This window comes from Bombyx mori, chromosome 19 (assembly GCF_030269925.1).
Source record: "Bombyx mori chromosome 19, ASM3026992v2".
Taxonomy (NCBI): domain Eukaryota; kingdom Metazoa; phylum Arthropoda; class Insecta; order Lepidoptera; family Bombycidae; genus Bombyx; species Bombyx mori.
In genome coordinates, this window is record NC_085125.1 from 12,930,873 (window position 1) to 12,958,116 (window position 27,244).

The window sequence follows — 27,244 nt, forward strand, 5'->3', positions numbered from 1 at the left end:
TTCTGCCATGAAGCAGTGATGTGTTTCAGTCTGAAGGGTAGGGCAGCCGTTGTAACTATACTGAGATCTTAGAACTTATATCTCAAGGTGGGTGGCGCATTTACGTTGTAGATGTCTATGGGCTCCAGTAATCACTTAACACCAGGTGGGCTGTCAGCTCGTCCACCCATCTAAGCAATAAAAAAAATTGATTCCGCGAAGCACTGCTTTATCTAGGATTAGTGTTAGCAAACTCTCTCATGTTGAATCCGTGAGCTCACCTACCGGTCTGTGAGTAGCTGGAATAGCCCCTTAAGCTACCAGTGAAAAGGTAGGGAAAAAACATCTCAGATAGCGATATGAGACGACATAACTGGATAAATGAAGCCGCCAGCACAAAAGTGGCCTATCCTAAATTTTTTCATATTCGTGGTTCTACTATATTGCAATTTATTTAAAACATAATAAATTTTGATGCAAAATCGGCCTATCCCTAGTTTCGCCCATAGATAACAGACGGCCTTGTTTTTGCGCGTTTTGTTTTTGCCTATGAGGCAGTGTAAAGAAAAATTCAGACCTTATTGTCTCCATACTTACTATGGTAAGCTCAGGTAAGCGTAGGCAACTTTTGCGCTGACGGCCTCAAATATGGTCGGTCTTCAGACTCTGAAGTTTATTTTGAAGGCAAAAAAGAACTTGACGGCGTAAGTTAAAGACGCCTATTAAAAAAACTACTACAGAATTCAAAACACTGAGACCACTATCGAGTCTGCTGGACATCGTGCATCCTCCGCCAGTGCGAGGATCGCAGCTGCTTGTATGCTCCACGCCGTTCGGATGCGAGGTGAGTTTGCGACAAGTAAAGTACTAGAAACTTCCAGAACATTGTACACTTAATTCAAGTATCAAATACAAAAATTAACGTAAAAAGGGTCTTTTTTTCCTATCTACCCTACCTATCCGCTGGTAACCTGAGAGGCTAGTCCTAGCTGGACGGGTAAAAGGGTCATTCGCATCTACTGCAATAATAAATTATATCCTTGAATGAAGATTATCAGACCTGTAAGTCCCGAGTCGGTCGCTACGTTTTGTCTATATCTGCTGCAAACCAAATATTGAGAAACCTTATGGTAATGCAGCCCACGGTCCACTTGGTTTTTTACCGGAGCCCATAGACATCTACAACTTAAATGCCGTCACCCACCTTAAGATATGAGTTTTAAGGTCTCAGTTTTTACAGCACAGCGGCTGCCTCACCCTTCAAACCGAAACGCATTACTGCTTCACGGCAGAAATAGGCAGGGTGGTGGTACCTACCCGTGCTGATTCACAAAACGTTCTACCACCAGTAAAAGCAAGACACATGGGTTCCGTGTCTCAGTTTTTATAGTACAACGGCCGCCCCCCCCCTTTTTCCCCGTTAACTAAAGTAAGTCCTCGTCGATCAGGCGTTCCTGAATTCGGAAACTATTGGATACATTTGCGGCGAGGTCGGGGTTCGGCCCTCCTTGATCCTGACCGATGCAGCCACTTCTTTGGGGTCCGAGGGTGGCGCTGTATTCGCTACTGGCAAATCGTAAGTACATCAGCAACAGCTTTCGCATCCCTAGATGACTGTGATAATGGTAGGTAGGCAGCGGTCTGACTCTCCCCCTGGCATTGCTGACGTCCATGAGTGACGCTAACCACTCGCCATCAGGGGGGCGGTATGCTCGTCTGCCTAAAGGGTAAATAAAAAAATATATGTGAAGGCGATTTTCTTGGAAGTAGCTTAAGTAAAACATTTGAAGGTAGCTAATGTACCTATAGATGATGCGTAAATTAATCTCGATCATTTGGTGGTGACGAACGTTCCTCATCAGACCCCAAGATGATTTGTCGTCGATAGCCAAAACGGTACGCATAGTAACAAGTGGAGATCATTTGTCACTAAAGAGAAGATCACTTGTCACTAAAGTGAAGAGGACTTGTCACTAAAGATGTAGTTGCAGTCGCCTTGAAAGCAGAGTGTCACCAACGGTCCACAAATCAAGCGTAAAAGTAGCTTTGGTCTACGACACTCGTAAATGGAAAAAACACCAAAAATTATTATTTCCAGGTTAAGTTTAATTGGTATAGTGGCGTGCAGTGTGTCCTGGTGTCGGGGTGAATGGGTGGGTCTGACTCTGGTGGCGCCGCTGATGACAGTACTGTCCGCGAAACTAAACATGGACATGGCCAACCTAGCGAGACCTCGGACCAGGGATCCGTTGATGACAGTTCTTAGTGAGTTCTGACTTTTTTTCATCTCTAACAATTTTGGATCTTCGGTATGTTATTACGTCATGTAGATTTAGACAATACAACTCCGTTCATTCTTTCGACATTGTCAGTCAAAGTTTATAGTTATACAATAATATAAAAAAATAAACACGATTTTATTTGGTATTGTTTGAGAATTTGTCAAAAATACACGTAAAGAACAAATTATCAGAAAGAGTAATTAAATTCGGTAAAAAACAGCTACGTCATTAGAAATCCTCATTTTAGGATTTTTCTCGATTTTTTTATTTTTTCAGTCGGTAAATTGTTGTTGTATTTCATTTTATACGAAAATTAAAACTGCAAACTTACACACAAAATGTACTACATCTTCTTATAGCCTGTTGAATTCAACTAAATTAATATATTATGAATAAAAATTTTTGGCGACTTTTATTTATTTATTTTCTCTAATTTTTGATTTTAATTTTTAAATTGCAGACACTGTGGACCGAATGACCGTATTGGTACGTTGCGGTTCCACTTGGGGCTCCGGAGTGTATCTTGGAGATGGATACTTCATCACCTGCTCGCATTGTCTCAACGAGGTAAGTGCTGCCAAAAATGTGAGGAACTTAGAAATGTAATTCCTGTAATACCCAAAGGATGGTTTTCATCAAGCAGATTTTACCAAATTCTCCAGAAGAAATGCTGGAAAACTTCATATTATACATACCCCTGTAGCATCTTACACAATCCATAGTTGAAATACTAAAAAAAATTGATTGACAGGTCTAGTCTGTAAATTATGTTATGAAATATATTTTCCCCTGTGTAAGTCTGGCTAAAAAGACCAGTATTCATTCGGAGATATAAAACAAAAGTTATAGTAGTAATAGTGCAGTATTACTGTATTACTGGTGGTAGGACCTCTTGTGAGTCCGCGCGGGTAGGTACCACCATCCTGCCTATTTCTGCCGTGAAGCAGTAATGCGTTTCGGTTTGAAGGGTGGAGCAGCCGTTGTAACTATACTGAGACCTTAGAACTTATATCTCAAGGTGGGGGGCGCATTTACGTTGTAGATATCTATGGGCTCCAATAACCACTTAACACCAGGTGGGCTGTGAGCTCGTCCACCCATCTAAACAATTAAAAAAAAAAAAGTAACCATGGTAACTGATTACCATCCATCAACAAGCTTTCGTCTATTTCTGTCACGGAGCGACCATGGTTTAAAACATGGCACATCCATCGGAATGTAGTTGTAGAGATATACGACAAAGGGAAGATCTTCCACCGAGCGGGTGATATTTGCTCGGTAGACCGACGGTCCGAATGTTGTTATTCGGAACTTGTATATATGCAAACTTATCTTGAAAATGTCGTAAGCGAGGTTCAGGCATCTGTCAATTATCTTGCGTTGTATGATGGCTACCCGCCACATAGTTACAGATTTAATCCTGCCTGGGTCGCTATCTTTTTTTTTCATTGCCCTTGTAGCAGACGAGCATATGGCTCACCTGATGGTGAGTGGTTACTGTCGCCCTTGGAATTCAGCAATACCAGGGGCAGAGCCAAGCCGCTGCCTACTCTCCACAAGCCATCTAAGGACAGAAATATTTTACATTTACTACGTCTTGAGGTGCCAAACTTAGTGCATTCCATGGTGTGTATGGGTTCCGCTAATCTCTTATGAGGGGCCTGAACTAGTTTGTCCATATCATCTCACAAGACATGCTTTTGCACAGTACACGAACAGGAGAGTGGAAATATACTGCCAAGGGATCAAGGAGCACGCGGTGGTGGTGTACCGAACTGTCCAGGATCGGCCTTACGATCTGGCGGTGCTGTACTCCAGCCCAGCGAAGTGGAAGCATCTGCAGGTGGCCAAGCTCTCCGACAATCCGGCTTGGAAAGGTACCACTATTCTCAGAGCGATCGTAGTTGTCATTCTGTATCATTGCTGTGTTAGCCCACTGAGTTTCTCGCCGGCTCTTCTCAGTGGGTCGCGTTTCCGATCCGGTGGTAGATTCTGCGAAGCACGGCTCTTGCTAGGGCCAGTGTTAGCAACGTCCTCAGATTAGAGCCCCGTGAGCTCACCTCATATAATATATAAATATATGAGGATATAATAATATATGGTCGAAGTAAATGAAATATTTATTATTAAGGATAACGTCAGATCTTGATTATATTTAAAGGGAAGGCACCAGCTTTCAAATAAAATTAAGCAAAGGATTATCAAAATTAATTTACCTAGAAAACAAACGTAAAAAATACTATCGGATTGAGAACCCCTTCTTTTTTTGAAGTCAGCCAAAAACAATACCTGGTGTGTGGTACACCAAATTAATTTAAAATTTTAATGGCGTTTAATGGTCGATATAAGACGAGTTAGATTAACAGAAAAAGTTAAGGAGGTCGTTTTAAAGGATTCAAGTAGGTCCGACTGCTGCTCAGACATGGTAACCACCGCAAACTTCCGGTCACCGTCCTCGCGGAACCCGTCGCTTGCGACGAAGGGCTCGACGAGTAATTTAACCCTCAGACACAGCCCACTGAGTTTCTCGCCGGATCTTCTCAGTGGGTCGCGTTTCCGATCCGGTGGTAGATTCTGCGAAGCACTGCTCTTGCTAGGGCCAGTGCTAGCAACACCTCCGATTTGAGCCCCGAGAGCTCATTTACACGTTAGGGTGACGCTGAAATAGCCTCTCGAGGCTATCAGCACAAGGAGGGAAAAAAAACTCAATATTTCTCTTTATTATACGTCAATCTTAAAAAATCCTAAGTGTCGGTTTGCATTTTATTGTAGATCAAAGTATCAAATGTGCTAAAAAATATATATAAAATATTGAGAAATTCACATGTGAGTCTATGCCGAGTATAGGTATTCAAAATTCAAAATAATAGTCTAAGATCCCGCTGCAGGATTGGTGCGTTCATCGATTTTTTGCTTAAAACCAAATTTTTGTGTTTATTTATAATTAGGAGAATATATATTTACTAGGGTGCCTATCAAAATTTGGCCGCCATTATTTTTAATTAAATGTTTTTTAATTGATTTTTGGTAAAAAATTTCGTTTATTTATTTTTAAATAAAATAACGTCTACATCACGGTAATTTATATGAAGATTCTGAAAAATCACGGTTGCCGTTGCGCACCTGGCCGCACCTCTTCGCAGCCAGGTGTAAACAGGTATGATTTCGATAAATTTATACGTTTATAACGTATATTTATTAATTATATGTCAAATTGAAGCTCATTTTTTTCTATTAATTATCATATATGGTTACTCAATTAAATCTGGCCGCAAATAAGGGTTACTGGCTCTTAAAGATGATAAATATTTAAGGTAGAGTGAAAGAGAGTTAACGCGTAACATCATTTGTCAGACGAGGATAGCGATTGCCAGCTGTGCGACGCTTTTAAGCCATTGCGCATGCGTCGATTGTTAGTGTTCTCAACCACCGGGGAGACGACGATAAATACTCCAAAAAATACTCCTTATTTGCGGCCAGATTTAATTAAGCAACCATATATGATAATTAATAGAAAAAAATGAGCTTCTGTTTGACATAGAAAGTCGTCGTGGCCTAAAGGATAAGACGTCCGGTGCATTCGTGTTGAAGCGATGCACCGGTGTTCGAATCCCGCAGGCGGGTACCAATTTTTCTAATGAAATACGTACTCAACAAATGTTCACGATTGACTTCCACGGTGAAGGAATAACATCGTGTAATAAAAACCAAACCCGCAAAATTATAATTTGCGTAATCACTGGTGGTAGGACCTCTTGTGAGTCCGCACGGGTAGGTACCACCACCCCGCCTATTTCCGCCGTGAAGCAGTAATGCGTTTCGGTTCGAAGGGTGGGGTAGCCGTTGTAACTATACTGAGACCTTAGAACTTATATCTCGAGGTGGGTGGCGCATTTACGTTGTAGATGTCTATGGGCTCCAGTAACCACTTAACACCAGGTGGGCTGTGAGCTCGTCCATCCATCAAAGCAATAAAAAAAAAAAAAAAAAAAAAAAAAAACATATAATTAATAAATATACGTTATAAACGTATAAATTTATCGAAATCATACCTGTTTACACCTGGCTGCGAAGAGGTGCGGCCAGGTGCGCAACGGCAACCGTGATTTTTTAGAATCTTCATATAAATTACCGTGATGTAGACGTTATTTTATTTAAAAAATAAATAAACAATTTTTTGAACAAGAATCAATTAAAAATAATTTAATTAAAAATAATGGCGGCCAAATTTTGATAGGCACCCTAGTAAATATATATTCTCCTAATTATAAATAAACATAAAAATTTGGTTTTGAGCAAAAAATCGATGAACGCACTAATCCTGCAGCGGGATCTCGTACTATAACTTTCATGATATATGAAAACATCATTTTGGCCCAAAACGTCACATAGGAGATTTCAAGCCGCTTTCAGACTACGCTAGACTATAGTGCCATATACTATAGCAGCGTATCCCGTCCCACAGGAGAGCAAGTGATGGCGGTCGGGTTCCCGTATTACAGCGAGCACTCCGTGGACTCGCTGGTGCCCACTATGACGAATGGCTACGTCAATAACGTCTCGCCGTCGATGATTCAGACCTCGTGCTGTGTGCAGTCTGGGTTCAGGTAAGGATGAGCCAAAATCAAAACCGATTGTTTTGTAGGATAGTGGGCTTGACTAACTCAGGGTAATTTTATATTGTTTTTTTTTTTATTGCTTAGATGGGTGGACGAGCTCACAGCCCACTTGGTGTTAAGTGGTTACTGAAACCCATAGACATCTACAACGTAAATGCGCCACCCACCTTGATATATAAGTTCTAAGATCTCAGTATAGTTACAACGGCTGGCCCGCCCTTCAAACCGAAACGCATTACTGCTTCGCGGCAGAAATAGGCAGGGCGGTGGTACCTACCAGTGCGGACTCACAAGAGGTCCTACTACCAGTAAAAACCAGTGTGTTTATACAATGCTTTATTTTCCTTGTATTCCGGCTGGACGACGGCATCTAAGGGGGCTCAGGCCAAACGCATACGGGAACGTACTGTAGCCACATTCACACCGAACTATTTATTGAGTTGCGTGATGTCCTCATTTTACGATGACTGAACCACTCGTGGAGGTATACGACAAAGGCAAGATCTTCCACCGAGCGGGTGATATTGCTCGGTAGACCGACGGCCCGAATGTTGTTATTCGGAACTTGTATATATGCAAGCTTATCTTGAAAATGTCGTAAGCGAGATTCAGGTATCTGTCAAATATCTTGCGTTGTATGATGGCTACCGCCACAGTGGAATGAACGGTCTCACGACGCGCCCGGTTTTAAGGCTGAGAACACAACGAGAATTACGTCGCTCAACTTGATACTTTAGATCGAAGTCTCACCTGTATAATGGCAATTATAGACAGACTAGTGCTACCCACCCGCGCGGGATTTACAATACGCCCTTCTCCCAGTTACCTTGGGTCAGCGCAACATGTTTTCTCTTTCCATACTCCTCTATCATATACCATTTCTTTGCTCACTCCCCTCTTACACATATGGTCTTTCACACAATCTAGCCATTTCTTCTTAGGTCGACCTTTTCCTCTAAAGCCTTCCACATTCATAGTTAAAACTCTCTTGACAACCTCATTGTCATTTCGTCTCATTACATGTCCATACCATCCCAAATGCGCACTTCTCAGCTTCTCTGTTACAGGTGCCATTTTCTGTTCTGTTACCGGTAATTGAGTAACATTTTTTTTTTATTCATTCATCGTGGCACTTGTGATCGCTTGTTAAGTTCGTATTTTATTGCAAAAATCAGTACCCGCCCGCGAGATTCGAACCCCGGTCCAGTCGTATCGCTCGATTGCAAAATCATTCTTAGTAGGGTAGGTTAAGAATAAGTAAAAAACTTATTTCTTAACCTACCTTCTTTTTATAAATAACGTTCTCGCATCAGGAACTGTAATTTGATTATGAAAAAAGGCACGTTTTGTTTCTAACTAGTCAGGTCATAAGTATTGTCACACAGTAAAAACTTTTCTTTTAGGATGCTGGCCACAAAAAAGTTTATTGAATTCGAATTTCGAATTGTTCATGAAAATAAAAATGTATACTTTTAGAATTTTACTCATTTTTAAATATGGAGTGGACGCTTAAAGAAGACCGTGTTGCAGTTATTGCGTTGCATCGTTGCGGTTACGCGCCAATTCAAATTTTTAACATACTGAAAATTTTTAATATAACCAAAAGATTCGTTTATCGTACCATCAAACGATACAATGAAGACTCTAGTGTAGATGACAGGTCAAGAAGTGGTCGCCCTCGGTCTGTTAGGACTCCAGCAGTGATAAAAGCTGTGAAGGCGCGAATTCAAAGAAATCCCAAACGTAAGCAGAAACTGTTGGCCCTTCAGATGGGGTTAAGCAGAACCACGGTGAAAAGGGTGTTAAATGAAGACTTCGGGCTTCGGGCATATCGAAGAAAAACAGGACATCGTTTGAATGCTCGTCTAATGGACCTGAGACTGAAGAGATGCCGCGCTTTGTTGAAGCGGTACGCGGGAAAAAAATATCGGGAAATTCTTTTTTCGGATGAAAAATTTTTTACCGTAGAAGAGAGCTACAACAAACAAAATGATAAGGTGTGTGCACACAGTAGTGAAGAAGCGAGCAACCGTATTCCGCGTGTCCAACGAGGTCATTTTCCATCCTCGCTCATGGTATGGTTGGGAGTTTCTTATTGGGGCTTAACAGAGGTACATTTTTGTGAGAAAGGTGTAAAAACGAATGCAGTTGTGTATCAAAATACAGTCCTGACGAACCTTGTGGAACCTGTTTCCCATACCATGTTCAATAACAGGCACTGGGTATTCCAACAAGATTCGGCGCCAGCTCATAGAGCGAAGAGCACACAAGACTGGCTGGCGGCGCGTGAAATCGACTTCATCCGGCACGAAGACTGGCCCTCCTCCAGTCTAGATTTGAATCCGTTAGATTACAAGATATGGCAACACTTGGAGGAAAAAGCGTGCTCAAAGCCTCATCCCAATTTCGAGTCACTCAAGACATCCTTGATTAAGGCAGCCGCCGATATTGACATGGACCTCGTTCGTGCTGCGATAGACGACTGGCCGCGCAGATTGAAGGCCTGTATTCAAAATCACGGAGGTCATTTTGAATAAACTTTAGTGTCATAAGAATCTATGTTTTGTTAAGTTCATTTTGGTATATGAATGGTTACATAATGAATAAACTTGTTTCAATTATTTTACATTAAACATGTGACAGAATTTATGACCTGACTAGGTATTTACATACTTGACACTTATTGCTATATTTTTTATAATTCACACTATATTATCTTTATAAATTATAGCCTATGTGTTATTCTGAAGTGTTGTTAGAATTGTATAAGTTCCTAAACGCATCTTTATGTCAATATCAACTGACAGCTGTCACTCTTGTTATATATGTCAACGTCGTTTGTGTGTGCGCCCCTTTCGTTCTTGCGTCGTCAATGAGTACGGACACAAAATATTGTATCGCCGATAGAATAAATACTATCCTTAAAAATCTGCGTCTTTATTATAAGAAAACCAGACGATCACTCCAACAAGTGTAACCTATATTATTGTAAAGTTTCTTTAAAATATCCATTAAGTAGTTTTTGCGTGAAAGAGTAACAAACATAAATTCTTACCAACTTTCGCGTTTATAATATTAGTGGGATTAAGAATTGTAGTTTTACACAATTTATTTGATTATAATTTTGAAACTGATTAAAATAAAATAACCAAAAGAAAATGATTAAATTTTCAGCGGTGGTCCAATAATTCGTCTGACCAGTGGCATCGAAGTGGTCGGCATAATTGTGAGCAATGCCAAGAATGACGAGAACGCGTATTACCCGTACGTGAACATGGCGGTGCCGGCCACGGCCTTCAAGGACTCCGTGCAGAAGTTCATGATCAGCAAGGGTAGGTGCCTACCTTCGTAACTGACTTTGATAAGAAATAGGATGTTCTCTCTTTTTTTTTTAAATGGATATTATGACCTGGTAACTAAGACCTTTAAGTCAAGTCTTGTTGTAATTTATATTCTATATAAAAATGATAATATGAAGTGAAATGAAATTAATGAATTTTTTTTATTGCTTAGCTGGGTGGAAGAGCTCACGGCCTACCTAATGTGAAATGGTCAACGGAGCCCATAGACAACTACAACGTAAATGCACCACACACCTTGAGATACGAGTTCTACGGTCTCAGTTTTAACAGTACAACGGCTGCTCCACCTGTCAAACTGAAACGCATTGCTGCTTCACGGCAGATATAGGTAGGGTTGTGGTACCTACCCGTGCGGACTCACAAGACGTCTTACCACCAGTAAACATTCTGTATTCAAACATTTTTTAATTTGGTTTTTTTTTAAAGGGGTTTTATGACCTGGTAGCTACGACCATGTCTATTATATACACCATTTAGATCATGTCTTATTTTAATTTACATTCTTATTTATGAAAAATGATAATATGGAGTGAAATGAAATGAAGATGATTAATTTGGAACATTAATCAACTGTGATGAAATTAAATGAAATGGGATGAGATGATATGGGATGAAATATACCTAATCTCCGTAAAATGGTGGTTGTTTACGGAGATTTTTTCAGTGGACTTTGTGCAGGGCCCCGTGAAGTTACGTCCAGCGGCTTTGTGTCATTTTCCCACATTTGTGCACCTTCGCAGATATTAAACAGTTAACAAACCACCGTTATTACAAATTTAAACCCGAAGAAACACTAAATAGACAAAATAAAACAAATCACACAACTTCACTCCTCGCGTTCCCGCCAAAAAGTCCTTAATTTTGTATTTGAAACGCTATATTGCCAACACTAAAATGTTATATTGAAAAATGGCGCCCTATTTAATCATTTCTGTTGTTATTTACTAATTTATATAAAATTTCGCTTTCAGATCCGAACAGCCTTCAAAATTTGGAAAATCAAAGAGAAATCATTCAATCGCAATGGCGACTGTTGCCGTACCGGTCCAAAATATAAACTTAAACAATGTCTATATCCAATCTCATACGATAATAAATTAAAAAATAATAATAATTTATTAAAATAAGCATTAATACTACATAGTAGTTTCCGTGATTTCGAATCTAGAAATCGCAATAGCTCGGAGGTACAGTACCCGACGTTAAATATTGCACACCGTCCTATGAAAAGAGAGGATCGGTTATTTTAGGCTTTGTATAATAAACGATGTGCAATAGTTAACGTCGGGTACTGTAGTTTAGATTTCCCTGGAAAAAAAAAATCTTTTTCACAAAATATACCGCTTTTGCATCCTAAATATTCCCTTTATACGGATCTCTGTAGTGAAAATGGGCAAGACCCGTGTTTATTGGTCCGTTTTTCGGCTATAAAAGTCGTGTGTGTGTGTGGCTCAACTCATTTTGGTAATTCATATCCAAGAGGCATATTGTTGGATAAACCCTTTTTAAATATATTTTTACGCAATAAATTTTGTACAGCTTTATTTATTTATTTATTAAGTTGCACCAACAAAGTGATCATCAATACAAAACATTGACCAATTGACAAAAGTTCATGGCAGATGTCACCTCAATTATAGGTGCAATCGACAGTGCATTAACAACAAAAATAAATAAAATTAATTTATATAATAATATATTTAGATGAAGTAGATGTTAGAGCATATATAGCTTAGAACCTAGATCGGTATATAGAATACTTCTAAAGACATCATGACCCGGGCAACGTTGGGTGTATCTACTATGACCAATACGACAGTGTGTTCGTTGAATCTATATATTAATACGTGAAGCAAAAACTTTGTATCCCTTTTTACGAAAATTGCGCGGATGGAGGAGTATGAAATTTTCCACACTTATAGAGAATATAGAGAAGAAGTGCACAATGCTAATATTTTTTTAAATAATACATGAAAGATACTTTAAATCAATAAAGAAAACATTACACACACTACATACTATTTATTGTCAAACTTTTGTTCTTGATGTCTGCGGTCAAATTGAGAAGAGATTAAATATTGTTTGTTTTGTTAATATTTTTTATAGTGTAGTCTTGGCGAAATTTGTGATTATAGAAGTATAAAATAGAATCATAATAGTGTACAAACTTACAATTCCAATTAATTATAGTCGAATTTCGACTACTGCGGGACCTCTAGTTTTTATAAAAACGAATATACAAGTTGACGGGTCGTTTATGGTCCAGAGTGTGACACAAGAAATTCTTTGTCCCGGGAAAATCAACGTATTTAATTTTGTTGCGAATTTGACGCGGATAAAACCGCGGCGCACATATGTGCGACTATTTATATCAATAAATACATACTTCTTTCAATAATTAATCAAGAAATCATAGAATTCATAACCTCAGGAAAAGTTGAAAAAAACATCAAGAATCCGTGTTTAAGTATATGTCACGCAATGAATGGGATAGTAGATGAAGTAACATAATATGCCAGTCTTTAATTATAATCGTAGATTTTAAGCGCGAAGAAGCTTGTCAGAATTAATTGTTATTTTTACAAACAAACACATATTGTATAGTATTTTTTTTAATATGTTAGCATGATCGCGTAGTTTCGGACATTATGTTTCCGCAGCCAATTTTCAAAATGTGCCAAAGTATTTATTTTTTAATTGTGAATGTGATATTTTTTATTTCTTTTAGCTACCGAATTTAATTTAATATAAACATTTAGGTTAAGAACAACGTAAAATTTTAATACATTTTTATTACTTGTAGTAAACTTTTGTGTATGGCTTTTTCAATAAATGGTATAGTAAAATATTTGAGTCTCTCTTTTTTTTTTGTATTGTTTATATGGGTGGACGAACTCGTAGCCCACCTGGTATTAAATTGTTACTGGAGCCCAAAGACGAAAATGCGCCGCCTACCTTGAGATATAAGTTCTAAGATCTCAGTATAGTTACAACGGCTGCCCCACCCTTTGAAATCTTATGGCCGTCGACCAAATAAATATGGAGTTTTTTTGTGTAGGTAGTACACAAAAATACACATAGTTCATACAGCGTTCCAGAGGACGCTGTTTCACGAGATGATAGGACCAAATTACAGCAACTACGTCTTGAGATCAGTTTGATCAATGAGTGGTTTTCAATTGCTATTACAAAAAAATAATTCCGTTTTTTTAATTAAACTATAACAAACAAAATCCATTAACGAATCGAAAAGTGTTCGAGTTATTATAAAATTAAGAACGAAAACTTCTTTAAGAAAAAAAATATTCTTAATTCGGTCTGCGTCTAGTTCTGATGTCTGTCATTCGGTTGAAGTTGAGCGCAGTTTATAACTAGATAGAATAATTACATAGAAATGGCTCGTAAAGGACAAGTCTCTATTCAGGAATCAGTGGAAAACGACGAAGAGTTCGAGAATTTCATCCGGGCACATTACGATCAGCTCATTTGTTAGTATAGATAGAGAGAGAGAGAGAGAGAGAGAGAGAGAGAGAGAGAACATTATTGCACACCAAAACACAATTAACATCAGAAAACAGTCGACAAACAGATACGTTTGTACAATAGGCGGTCTTATCGCTAAAAGCGAGATCTCTTTCAGACAACCGTTTAATTACTCGAAATTCTGGACAGATAAAGATATAGCAGATATATTTCTGTGTACTATTGACAACACATTATTAAAGAAAATACATACATACAATAAATATATACCTAGTCAGGTCATAAATTCTGTCACATGTTTAATGTAAAATAATTGAAACAAGTTTATTCATTATGTAACCATTCATATACCAAAATGAACTTAACAAAACATAGATTCTTATGACACTAAAGTTTATTCGAAATGACCTCCGTGATTTTGAATACAGGCCTTCAATCTGCGCGGCCAGTCGTCTATCGCAGCACGAACGAGGTGGACCTCGTGGAGGTGGTGACATGGATGTCAATATCGACGGCTGCCTTAATCAAGGATGTCTTGAGTGACTCCAAATTGGGATGAGGCTTTGAGCACGCCTTTTCCTCCAAGTGTTGCCATATCTTGTAATCTAACGGATTCAAATCTGGACTGGAGGAGGGCCAGTCTTCGTGCCGGATGAAGTCGATTTCACGCGCCGCCAGCCAGTCTTGTGTGCTCTTCGCTCTATGAGCTGGCGCCGAATCTTGTTGGAATAACCAGTGTCTGTTATTGAACATGGTATGAGAAACAGGTTCCACAAGGTTCGTCAGGACTGTATTTTGATACACAACTGCATTCGTTTTTACACCTTTCTCACAAAAATGTACCTCTGTTAAGCCCCAATAAGAAACTCCCAACCATACCATGAGCGAGGATGGAAAATGACCTCGTTGGACACGCGGAATACGGTTGCTCGCTTCTTCACTACTGTGTGCGTACACCTTATCATTTTGTTTGTTGTAGCTCTCTTCTACGGTAAAAATTTTTTCATCCGAAAAAAAAATTTCCCGATATTTTTTTCCCGCGTACCGCTTCAACAAAGCGCGGCATCTCTTCAGTCTCAGGTCCATTAGACGAGCATTCAAACGATGTCCTGTTTTTCTTCGATATGCCCGAAGCCCTAAGTCTTCATTTAACACCCTTTTCACCGTGGTTCTGCTTAACCCCATCTGAAGGGCCAACAGTTTCTGCTTACGTTTGGGATTTCTTTGAATTCGCGCCTTCACAGCTTTTATCACTGCTGGAGTCCTAACAGACCGAGGGCGACCACTTCTTGACCTCTCATCTACACTAGAGTCTTCATTGTATCGTTTGATGGTACGATAAACGAATCTTTTTGGTTATATTCAAATTCAGTATGTTAAAAATTTGAATAGGCGCGTAACCGCAACGATGCAACGCAATAACTGCATCACGGTCTTCTTTAAGCGTCCACTCCATATTAAAAAATGAGTAAAATTCTAAAAGTATACATTTTTATTTTCATGAACAATTCGAAATTCGAATTCAATAAACTTTTTTGTGGCCAGCATTCTAAAAGAAAAGTTTTTACTGTGTGACAATACTTATGACCTGACTAGGTATACCGTTAAACACAATATGAAATCACCATATGATTTATATTCCAATATACTTACACATAATAAACTAACAGTAAGGATAAAGCATTAATAAGCAAACAACACTAGGTAGATATGAAATGTTCCTTTACCATTCTTTTAAAGCAGTTTAAAGTTGGAGCACTTCTCACTGCATCCGGCAGAGCATTCCACAATCGAACCGCCTGGACGGTGAATGAGTTATCAAAGAGTGAAAATGAATGCGCCGGCATTTTCAGTCTCAGGCTATCTGATGAATCGTTGCTAGTATCTTATACCTTTAAACGAGCAATTCTTGTATATAAATATGTAATGAATGATTGAATGTCAATCTGTCATATGACAATTGATAGTTGTTTAAATAATTTTTCGGTTAATGGACGTTGTGAAATGTGTGTTATAGAATTATTGAAGAAAGGGCATTAAATGTTGTTTCTTGTTGTTTAGAAGAAACGCAATTTCGTCTTTTCTTATTTAAACACCGTAAATACCATTATAAAACAACATTTTTGCTAATATATTGAGAAAATGGAGAAATTAAGATTTGATTTTACAATGAAATCAATGGCGGATGGAAAAACAAACGTCATATGCATAACTTCCATTGCTACACCAAGTGGACAAGTTTTTGGAATTCCAGTCGAATATCAACCCGTAAATCTTCATAAGGTGATCACAACTACTCCTAACTATACCAGAGTAAAAAACTCTTTAGTAAAAAGGCATCAAACGAGGAAAATATGGATAACTGTGACGGAGGAAATTTCAAAAACATATTTGGATGAAGAACAAAATTTGCAATTCAATGATTGTTATTTGGAAGAGATTTCAGAACAACCTGTTAGTTGTGAATCGACATCTAGTGATTCTAATCACATGCTTGAAAAACTGTTAGAAAAACTACAAGAACAAAAACAGCAGAAACCAGAAAAACAAAATTTAGGGAAAATTGCAAAGGATTTTATTATAGAAAAATTCAACGGCCGTAATTCAAATGCATTACAGTGGATCAAAGATTTTAATAAAGAATGTGAACGTTTTCAAATAAACGAGGATAAACAAAAAATTGAAATTTTGAAGAACTTATTAGAAAATGCTAGTGTAGATTGGTACAGTTGTATGCTGATGAAGCTTACAGTACAATCAGAATGGAGCAAATGGGAGAAAAAATTTTGTGAGACATTTGCGAACAAAGGTTGGTCCTCCACTAGATATGCTCTTGCCTTTAAATATCAATCGGGATCCTTACTTGAGTATGCTTTAAAGAAGGAGAAATTATTGTTGGAAGTCAGGAAGACAGTGGATACCGGAACAATTATTGATCTCATAGCATTTGGTTTACCCAATTATGTGGCGGACAAGATTGACAAAGAAACATTACAAAGAACGGAAGACCTTTACAATGAGATAAGAAAATTGGAACATCTGGTGATGAAAAATAAATATGAAAAAAGGAACAGCTCATATATTTTAGATAATAAAGGGAAAAAGATTGACGAAAAGAAACCATGCCCAATCTGTTTAAATGAAAAAAAAGGGAAACGGTTCCACCAAGAAGACAGCTGTTGGTTCAAAGAAAAAAATAAAAAAGCTGTGGTAAAAACAGTAAATAATTCAGAATTGGAAATAGAACTGAATGAGAAAAATCCAAAAAACTAGAAATACCACCATTAATAAAAATAAGTTTACAAATAAATGACACTTTGAAGGTTTCTGGAATCTATGACTCTGGATCTAATGTTTCTTTAATTAATGCAAGATTATTGAAAATACAAGAGAAACAGAAGACAAATGATATGCAAGTTGTAAACTTAAAAACTATTAATGGTGAGAAAAAAACGAAAGGTATGGTAACGCTAAAAATAAAAATCTACAATATTGAAAGAAATATGGATATTTTTGTGGTGGATAATGACAATTTTAACTATGACTTCTTAATTGGTTTGGATTGTATAAAAAAATTCAAATTAATACAAAATGAAGAACTTAACATCATACAATATCCCGAAAAGAAAAGCATAATCTCAAATGAACATTGTTTTAATGAGAATAATGTAACAAATGTCGGAATTCCTGATGTACTAGGTGACAAAAATAAAGAACAAACATTTAAAGAGAGAATAGAAGAGAAAGAGAAGATAGAGATGGAACTATACTCTGAGATAGTAAAAAAGGGTACTACTATAAATACCAACAAATTGTGTGAAATTAATTTCAATGAACATGTAAACATTGATGAATTTCAAATGTCTGTAAATCATCTAGATTTATATCAGCAATCAAAAATTGAGAAGTTAGTAGATAAATACAAATCTGTTTTTGCTAAGGACAAATATGATGTTGGCTCTGTGCAGGATTATGAAGCCCATATAGACTTGATGGTAGATAAATACTGCTATAAGCGTCCGTACAGATGCACAATTGAAGACAGAACAGAAATTGAAAGTCAAATATCGAAGCTACTACAGAAAAATTTGATAGAGGAATCTTACAGCCCGTTTGCTGCTCCTGTAACTCTAGCATATAAGAAAGAAGATGATAAAAAAACAAGATTATGCATAGATTTCAGAGATTTAAACAAAATAGTAGTTCCACAATCACAACCTTTCCCACTTATAGAGGACTTAATGACCAAAACAGTAAACTGTAAATATTATTCTACATTAGACATAAACTCAGCATTTTGGTCGATCCCATTGAAAATTCAAGATAGACATAAGACTGCTTTTGTGACACAAGAAGGACATTTTCAATGGACTTGTCTCCCATTTGGGTTAAAGACTGCACCAGCGATTTTCCAAAGAATATTGAGCAATATTATAAGAAAACACAGACTATCTAACTTTGCAGTAAACTTTATTGACGACATCTTAATTTTTTCTAAAACTTTTGAGGAACATATACAACACATATCAAGACTACTGGAAGCAATACAAAAGGAAGGGTTTAGACTGAAGTTTTCAAAATGTACATTTGCAAGTCACCATGCTAAATACTTGGGTCATATAATAGAAGACAATTCAGTTAGACCTCTAAAAGATTATTTAACTGCTGTCAAAAGCTTCCCAATTCCAGAAACAAGGAAAAATATACGGCAGTTTTTGGGAAAAGTAAATTTTCATCATAAGTTTGTACCACATAGTGCAATTATCCTCGATCCATTACATAACTTATTAAGGAAAGATGTGAAATTTGTATGGACGGCAGAATGCCAGGAAGCATTTGATAAAATTAGAGCATTGCTTTGCTCAGAACCAATCCTAAAAATATTTGACCCAGATTCACCGATAAGAATTTACACAGATGCTAGTATCAAAGGAGTTGGAGCAGTGTTGAAACAAGACGATGAAAACGGCGTGAGTAAACCGGTTGCTTATTTTTCGAAGAAATTAACAGAAGCACAGAAAAAGAAGAAGGCAATATACTTAGAATGTCTGGCGATAAAAGAAGCAGTCAAATACTGGCAACATTGGCTTATGGGAAAAGAATTTATGGTATACACAGATCATAAACCCCTGGAAAATATGAACATTAAAGCTCGAACTGATGAGGAACTAGGTGATTTAACATATTATCTATCACAATATAATTTTGAAATTAAATACAACCCAGGAAAATCAAATCAAGAAGCGGACTGCTTAAGCCGAAATCCAGTCTTAGAAGCAAATGATAATAACGACGATTTTTTAAAGGTCGTAAACTTAATCGACCTACAAGAAATAAAGAATGACCAGCTAACAAATCCAGACCTACAAAAAGAAAAGAATAAGCACATATTAGAGAATGAAGTTTATTACAAGAAAAATAAAAGAAGAAATAAGATTATACTGTCAGAAAAACTTAGCAAAGCTCTAATAAAAAAAGTCCATGACACGTACTGCCACATTGGAAGAACCCAAATGACAAATAAAATAACACCATTCTTTTCAGCCAAAAATATTACAGCAAACATTAATAAAATGTGTGATGCGTGTGAAACCTGCATTAAAAACAAGTCCAGGAGGAAGTCGAAATATGGTTTAATGTCACATTTGGGACCAGCCACACACCCGTTTGAAATTGTATCCATCGATACTATTGGGGGCTTTGGAGGATCCCGATCAACCAAAAGGTATTTGCATCTTCTAGTGGATCATTTCACACGGTATGCCTATATTTGTACATCAAAAACTCAAGGCTCCAATGATTTCATTAAGCTAATGCAAAAGGTAAAAAAAAATTATGACGTTAATATGGTATTATCAGACCAATACCCTGGCATAAATTCAAAAGAATTTAAAGAATTTCTAAGGAATAATAATATCAAAATAGTTTTCACAGCTGTTGATGCGCCTTTTTCGAATGGGCTTAACGAAAGATTAAATCAAACACTAACAAATAAGATAAGATGTAAAATAAACGAAAGCGATAAGAAGACATCTTGGACAACAATTGCACAAGAATGTGTAGAAAAATATAATGAAACAGAACACACAGTTACAAAGTTTGCTCCCAGGTACCTTCTAGAGGGTGAAAATGTGAGTATTCTACCACTACATTTGAAAACAAGTTGTACAACAGAAGATTTGAGAAGAGATCGAAAATTAGCCTTAGAAAACACAATAAAATCTCACAATTATAATAAAAATATATTTGACCAGTACAGAGAAGGGTATAAATTGGAAGAAGGAGATAGTGTTTATGTGGAGAATGGAAATAAACTAAACAGGAAAAAAATGGATGAATTGAGAACAGGGCCATACAAAATACTAAAGAAGATTTCAGAATCGATCTATGAAGTTGACACCGGACACAAAAAAGCAGAATCAAACCTCTACCATATAACAAAGTTATCTCCAGTGTCTATCTGATATGATAAACAATTGTAAAACCATTCACTGCCTCTTACAATTGTCTTTTCAGCGGGGGAGATGTAATGAATGATTGAATGTCAATCTGTCATATGACAATTGATAGTTGTTTAAATAATTTTTCGGTTAATGGACGTTGTGAAATGTGTGTTATAGAATTATTGAAGAAAGGGCATTAAATGTTGTTTCTTGTTGTTTAGAAGAAACGCAATTTCGTCTTTTCTTATTTAAACACCGTAAATACCATTATAAATATATATATGTAATCTGAATCTCGGAAACGGCTCCAACGATTTTCATAAAATTTAGTATACATGGGATTTCGGGGACGATAAATCGATCTAGCTACGATTTATGTCTTTTACAATTGTCTTTTCAGCGGGGGAGATGTAATGAATGATTGAATGTCAATCTGTCATATGACAATTGATAGTTGTTTAAATAATTTTACGGTTAATGGACGTTGTGAAATGTGTGTTATAGAATTATTGAAGAAAGGGCATTAAATGTTGTTTCTTGTTGTTTAGAAGAAACGCAATTTCGTCTTTTCTTATTTAAACACCGTAAATACCATTATAAATATATATATGTAATCTGAATCTCGGAAACGGCTCCAACGATTTTCATAAAATTTAGTATACATGGGATTTCGGGGACGATAAATCGATCTAGCTACGATTTATCTTCAGAAAATGTTGTTTTATTCGTGTTTTCAATAATCAACTCTTCCCGGCATCTATTGGCGAATAATAATACTATTTTTCTTAATTGAGGGCAACTAACCGCTTTAAAGACACAACAAGATGGCGTTATCAAAAAAAAAAACGAGCAAAGCTCGGTCATCATCTAGTAGTTTATATGAAGTTGATGATTTTATCTATGCCTATATGTCTTGGTCGGGTTCGGTACAATACAATTTAGTCACGTTCCGGGAACTCATCTCCTGACTTACTTAATCCTTCAATTCTAACATTAAGTTTGACACCTCAAAGCTGGTACCAAGCCTTATCTCGCGAAGCCATCGTTCATTTTGCTTCAAAGGGTACCTTAGCCGTAAATCTTACTCTATTAAGACCTCTATTTTTTATCTCTCACTGTCCAAAGCCTCAGGCAATGGCTTATCGATAGAGAATGAGTGCAATTGTCTATAATATTCAATGCTTATTGAAATATATCGTAAATAAATAAAACATAAATACTAGGTATGGAAGTATACTCTGAGTTCTGTGGGTTCTGTCTGGCCACGGGCAACGCTATTAGGAAGGGGAAATTGGAAATCGGACAAGATCGAATCGCGATGGTCAAAGTAAGTAACCTTTAAACATTAGTCAATATTAAGATTTATTTTAATTGTATTATAGCTAAATTAAATGTGATAAACGGGAATAGCCAATCAAACAATCTTGTATTTAATTCATTTAAGCATAATACGCACAAAATACAAATGACTTTAAATAGGTCAATTATTTTAATTGATTATTAAGTTTTAATTTTTATTGGTTGTAGGACCTCGCGTGAGTCCGTACGGGTAGGTACCACCACCCTGCCTATTTCTGCCGTGAAGCAGTAATGCGTTTCGGTTTGAAGGGTGAGGCAGCCGTTGTAACTATACCGAGACCTTAGAACTCATATCTCAAGGTGGGTGGCGGCATTTACATTGTAGATGTCTATGGGCTTCAGTAACCACTTAACACAAGCTGGACTGTCAGCTCGTCCAACCATTTAAGCAATAAAAAAAATAAAAAATTGATAAAGCAGACAATGAGTAGCTATTGCCAACCGCCGCTGCAAGAATGAAAGGTTCTAGAAAAGGTTCTAATGCATTTACGTCAGTTTTCTCGAGTCGATCAACATATTCTAGTCAATACATTATTTATGATGCAGAGCATTCAATTCATAATTCATCAATACAAATCTTCGACAACAGTTACTGGAAGATATCAGAAATACGGATCCCTATGAATAAAATTCGCGCAAACTTGCTCTATTAGGATAACCCTTATTTGAAAGGTCAAAGAGCAACTGGTGATTGTATGTTATAATTTGGAAGAAAATATAACATGATTTAATACAAATTTGTGAAATTTATAAAAATATACAACCTTTGTAAGCAGACAAGCATAGCTCACCTGAAAGTGAGTGTGCTTATGGTCACTCATAGATGTTAGCAATACCACGCGTACACTGAAGTCGTTGCCTAATTATTGCTATTTACTTATTTTGTGGTAAAGACAAGAGGAAAATCTTCTGGTAGACAGACGGCCCGAATTTCGATGTTCGCAACTTTTTTATATGTAATCTTATCCTGAAAATATTGTAGCGAAATTCAGGCATCTTTTCCTAATTACTAATAATTACTTTCACTTCCTAGGCCTTAGCCGATAACATCACTGCTTTATCAAGATTTAAAGATAAAAGTGAACCCGTATTTCTATTCATATTTGTAAGTTATTGCTGTTCTCTTTCTCGGTTTTTTATATACGTGTTATGTGATATAAACAACCTAATGTGATAATAAGCCCCGTTTATCTATGGAGAGCCTCAAAGCCTTGGGCAAATTTTTGTAGTCGTCGTGGCCTAAAGGATAAGACATCCGGTGCATTCGTATCGAGCGATGCAACGGTGTTCGGATCCCGCAGGCGGGTACCAATTTTTCTAATGAAATGCGTACTTAACAAATGTTCTCGATTGACTTCCACGGTGAAGTAATAAAACCGTGTAATAAAAATAAAACCCGTAAAATTATAATTTGTGTAATTACTGCTGGTAAGACCTCTTGCGAATCCGCACGGGTAGGTACCACCGCCCTGCCTGTTTCTGCCGTGAAGCAGTAATGCGTTTCGGTTTGAAGGATGGGGCAGCCGTTGTAATTATACTGAGACCTTAGAACTCATCTCTAGGTGGGTGGCGGCATTTACGTTGTAGATATCTATGGGCTCCGGTAACCACTTAACATCAGCTGGGCTGTGAGCTCGTTCAATTATTTATGCAAAAAAAAAGGAAATTACTAAAATATAAACCTTATGCGCATAAATTAACGACTTCCATCTTGTACTCAAAATAAACCGTACAACACCTGCCTAAAAATGATTTAATCTATTAACAATCCCGTTTCTTCTATAGAAAGGTAAATTAACAAGAGCAATGTTTGGCGCCAACGGAATAGAGCTGTGCCGTATCATAGAGGAAGAGATGGGGCTCATGCAGCGGGAAATAGACACGGGAATCGTGAGGAAGAAGCAAGAGATCACGGAATTATTACCCGAGGAATCTGTTTGTCAATAGCTACTTTCCTTCATTATGAAACTGTAGTGTAGTATAACAAGTTAACCTATTTGATTATTTGTTCTAATTTACTATTATACTCTATAATTTATAACTAAACCAAATCAACATGGATAAAATGAGGTGCAAACAAGTAGTGCAGTTGTCACACGTGCCTTAGGAGACGGTTGATGACTGTGAGTGACAGAACACGATCAATGGAAAAAGTTAAGTCAGCTGACGTGTATTGTCCATAATCTCGAGAGGGCCTAAAAATTACCGCAAACCATATTTGCCATACATTGCCGATGCACAGAATATGAGCTTCCTAGAAATATACATGGCTCAGTAAATTAACATAGTCTACGTTAGAATAATAGTTGATTGTTACATGAGTGTTTCTCCGAAATTGCGTTCTTTGTCTGATTCATACGGCCTAATTTTTTTTTCACATTTAAGCTTATAAAACATATTTTTACGAAAGATGATAACCTAAGATACAATGTCTGAAAAAGGCAACTTTTTGATAAAATGGTTTTCGAGATAATTAACTTTAAAATTTTTGGGGCCATATGAATCAGAATTAGGGATAAAAATGAAATTCTAGTTAGAAAAATCAGCCAATTATTTATTAAAATCACAGTAAATGCACACGATGCTTATCATAACATTTAAATCTAGTCAATCACAGCATGATATGGCACTTGACAATATCAATGATCACAATATTTGACGTTATTAGGACTGCTGCGAAATTTACAGCTACTGTTTTTAGACATGTAAATAACATTAGGTTCATACGAAATGACTTGTTACAGGCGTAACGTGCCGCCAATGTAACGTTTCATTAACAATATGTGTGACATTCTGATTAATATGGTATTTTACCATATGAATCAGACACATTTCAATCAGAATTTTGCCCATTAACATCGATAAATCATCACACGTATGCAATTAAGGATTGTTATTTATACATAGGTTTCTGTTCCTCAATAGCATTATATTTCCCATAGAATCAAGTTTGAAAACCATTTACCTTAATGATAAAAACGAACATAATAATCAGAAACACAGGTGTACCAAGGCTATATGAATCAGTCATCAATATAATTAATCAATTCTATTAATTAATAATTTTCCGTTTAATTGATAATTGAAGAAATTCAGTTCATCCATTAATTGGAATTCAAATTTTGGCACTTTTGGTAAAAATTAAAAATCAAAAAGATTTAATCACTTTATTTCCTTGGAGATTTAAAATAATAATCGATTTTTCTATTTTCTGCAACTAAAGAAATTTAATTAGTATTTCTGTTTCTACAATAAATTAGTAACTTTAATTTTGAAAAATAAAATATATTAACTTTAAGTTTAAGTAAAATTCCAGTAATGCGGCGGATTTCTTTTCCGGTGCCCAGAAGTGGCGCTGTTCCAACTGCCCACAACTTTGAGTTAACTTTTACGCTATCGAGAACGTTAAAAAACTCGCACTAAGCCCCCTGGTCGGCCATGTACTCCGGCTATAAAGACATTAAAAGGGCATGCGCTTAATATAATAATTAAATTTAAATAATACATATTTTAATGTTCATTTCGAAGGCAAAGATCCAAGAGGATCTGAGACTTGAAGAAGAGTACAAAGAGGCCACAGAAAGACTACGTGTCTTAACTCTAGCGGCACGCAAGAAGCGTGTTGCAGAACGCATGGCGAGGCATGTGAAGAGGTTCAATTTCATCTTATTTTGGCCTCACTGCCATCAAGCACATTATGATCTATACGAAAAATGGGATATGATAAGTAAGTTTCGTTATGAAATCATTTTTTAAGTACCCAATTCAAAACTGTATGCTTAGGTTTTTAGGAACATTTAGGTACTACTGGTTTATCGCGCGGTTTCACCGGACCTCAAATTGTCTTTATAAAATCAACAAACACCCGTTTTTTTTTTCGTATAAAACGAATACAGTTGTCGGCAGCCTTATCAACCAAAAGACCCTAATGCATATGTACATATATGTAGATAACACACAATTGAAGTATATTCGAAGAGCTATTTCTTTAACATTTCTTTTTCAACGGTACGCAGCGGCCTGGCTCTGCCCCTGGCATTGCTGAAGTCCATGGGCGACGCTAACCACTCACCATGAGGTGGGTCGAATGCTCGTCTACCTACACGGGCAATAAAAAAATATATATTTATATATAGCTTTGTGTTTCAAAAATGTCTACTCGTTTTCTTGCAAAGCAAGGTTATAAGTAATAATATTCCGTGCCTGAACTAAAACATTTCGCGGTAGAGCCGCAGCCGAGAGGAGTCCAGGAGCCGCGGGTTGCCGACCACTGAACAAATAGCTCATAAAACTCGTCGATTCATAGAACCACTATTTCAAAGATCATGTTAACTGTTTGTCTGAAATTGCCGCATTTTTAATGTCTATCTTATTAGCCTGAAGCATTTTATGCTGTAGCGAAAAACAACCTTGTACTTCTAATACCTATTTGAACCGTTTGAGTATTTTTTGTGATCGGAAGTCGGCTTACAGATTAACTCGATCTATCTATTGTATTCTTCCGATCCGGTAGTAGATTCATTCGCAAAATAGCTGCGCTTGAGTTGTTAGATCTCCTTCGGAGGCGCTCGGAGAGCTGTTACCAAATCCCACCCCTCCTAGCTGAGCCTTTGCTCGCCCACCTGCCCTGGTGAAACTGGAAAGGCCTCCGGGCTAACAGTAATCCTTCAATCATAAAAAAATATCTATTCTATGCGGTTTTCACGAGTCGTGGACGTTATTAAAACTTCTACAGCGTCTGATCGCCGAGCCGTACATAAGGCCACATTTTACCTAATCGTAACGCCTAAAATAATATAATCTATATATTAATACGCGAAGCCAAAACGCTGTATCCCTTTTTACGAAAATTGCGCGGACGGAAGAGTATGAAATTTCCCACACATATAGAGAATATAGAGAAGGAGTGCAGAAAGCTAATAGTTTTTTGAAATAATGCATAAAAAATATATTAAACTAATAAAGAAAACATTACACACACTATGTTAGTGTATAGTAGTATTAAAATGCGTCATTGAAGCGTAAAAGTATGTAGTTAGAATACACTTTATTGCACACCAAAACACTATTTACATTCAAAAACAATCAAAAAAAGCAGATACATTTGTACAATAGGCGGTCTTATCGCTAAAAGCGATCTCTTACAGAAATTCTAGAAAAAGTAAAAATATAGCAGGTATGTTGCGGTGTACTATAGCTGTTAATACATTATTATGGAAAATATATACATACAATAAACAAAATTTTTATATACCATTTACTTATATAATTATTAAGTCAATTAATATATTTCTTAGATATCCAGGTTGCAGCTAAAGAGACGTTTAAATTGACCGAAGCAGGCGTTAAGGAAGCCCTTTATATGAGCGACGTGGACCCGAACGAGGCGTGTCTCCACGCGCTCATGAACGGGGAGGCTATGGTGGTGCTCTTCAAGATGTTCGATACGGACAACAGGGATTTTGTCAGTTAGTGCTTTTTTTTTATTAGAGCTTTAGATGAAATAGATGTTAGAGCGTATATAGCTTAGAACCTAGATCGATATATAGGATACTTCTAACAAACATCATGACCCGGGCAACGTCGGGTGTATCTGCTATGATAAATACGAGTGTGTTCGTTGATTTTTTATAAAAATGAATATGCAAGTTGACAGTTCATTTATGAATGTTAAGTGGTTACTGGAGCTCATAGACATCCACAACGTAAATGCGCCA

General features: G+C 37.0%; 2 protein-coding genes across 3 annotated transcripts in view; both read left to right on the forward strand.

Moving 5' to 3' along the window:
- The window catches only part of LOC101744453 (peroxisomal leader peptide-processing protease), a 29,728-nt gene extending 16,638 nt beyond the window's left edge, over positions 1 to 13,090 (forward strand). The window contains exons 4-12 of one of the 2 annotated variants that reach the window (XR_009975723.1): positions 720 to 823; positions 1,428 to 1,555; positions 2,078 to 2,244; positions 2,722 to 2,828; positions 3,970 to 4,138; positions 6,727 to 6,868; positions 10,055 to 10,212; positions 11,214 to 12,062; positions 12,462 to 13,090. Coding sequence is in view for 1 of the 2 variants with exons in the window: in XM_004924179.5 (XP_004924236.1) it covers positions 720 to 823; positions 1,428 to 1,555; positions 2,078 to 2,244; positions 2,722 to 2,828; positions 3,970 to 4,138; positions 6,727 to 6,868; positions 10,055 to 10,212; positions 11,214 to 11,299 (1,061 nt within the window). In the remaining variant the exon portion in view is untranslated. Of the gene's footprint in view, positions 1 to 719; positions 824 to 1,427; positions 1,556 to 2,077; positions 2,245 to 2,721; positions 2,829 to 3,969; positions 4,139 to 6,726; positions 6,869 to 10,054; positions 10,213 to 11,213 lie in introns of both variants that reach the window. The other variant, XM_004924179.5, reaches the window with a different exon arrangement.
- Positions 13,091 to 13,566: 476 nt separating this feature from the next.
- Positions 13,567 to 27,244, forward strand: part of LOC101736310 (uncharacterized) — a 28,492-nt gene continuing 14,814 nt past the window's right edge. Inside the window, exons 1-6 of the mRNA XM_012688722.4 lie at positions 13,567 to 13,730; positions 21,392 to 21,495; positions 22,561 to 22,632; positions 23,313 to 23,462; positions 25,056 to 25,254; positions 26,825 to 26,995. Coding sequence (XP_012544176.2) covers positions 13,637 to 13,730; positions 21,392 to 21,495; positions 22,561 to 22,632; positions 23,313 to 23,462; positions 25,056 to 25,254; positions 26,825 to 26,995 — 790 coding nt within the window. The 5' untranslated portion in view covers positions 13,567 to 13,636. The remainder of the gene's footprint in view (positions 13,731 to 21,391; positions 21,496 to 22,560; positions 22,633 to 23,312; positions 23,463 to 25,055; positions 25,255 to 26,824; positions 26,996 to 27,244) is intronic.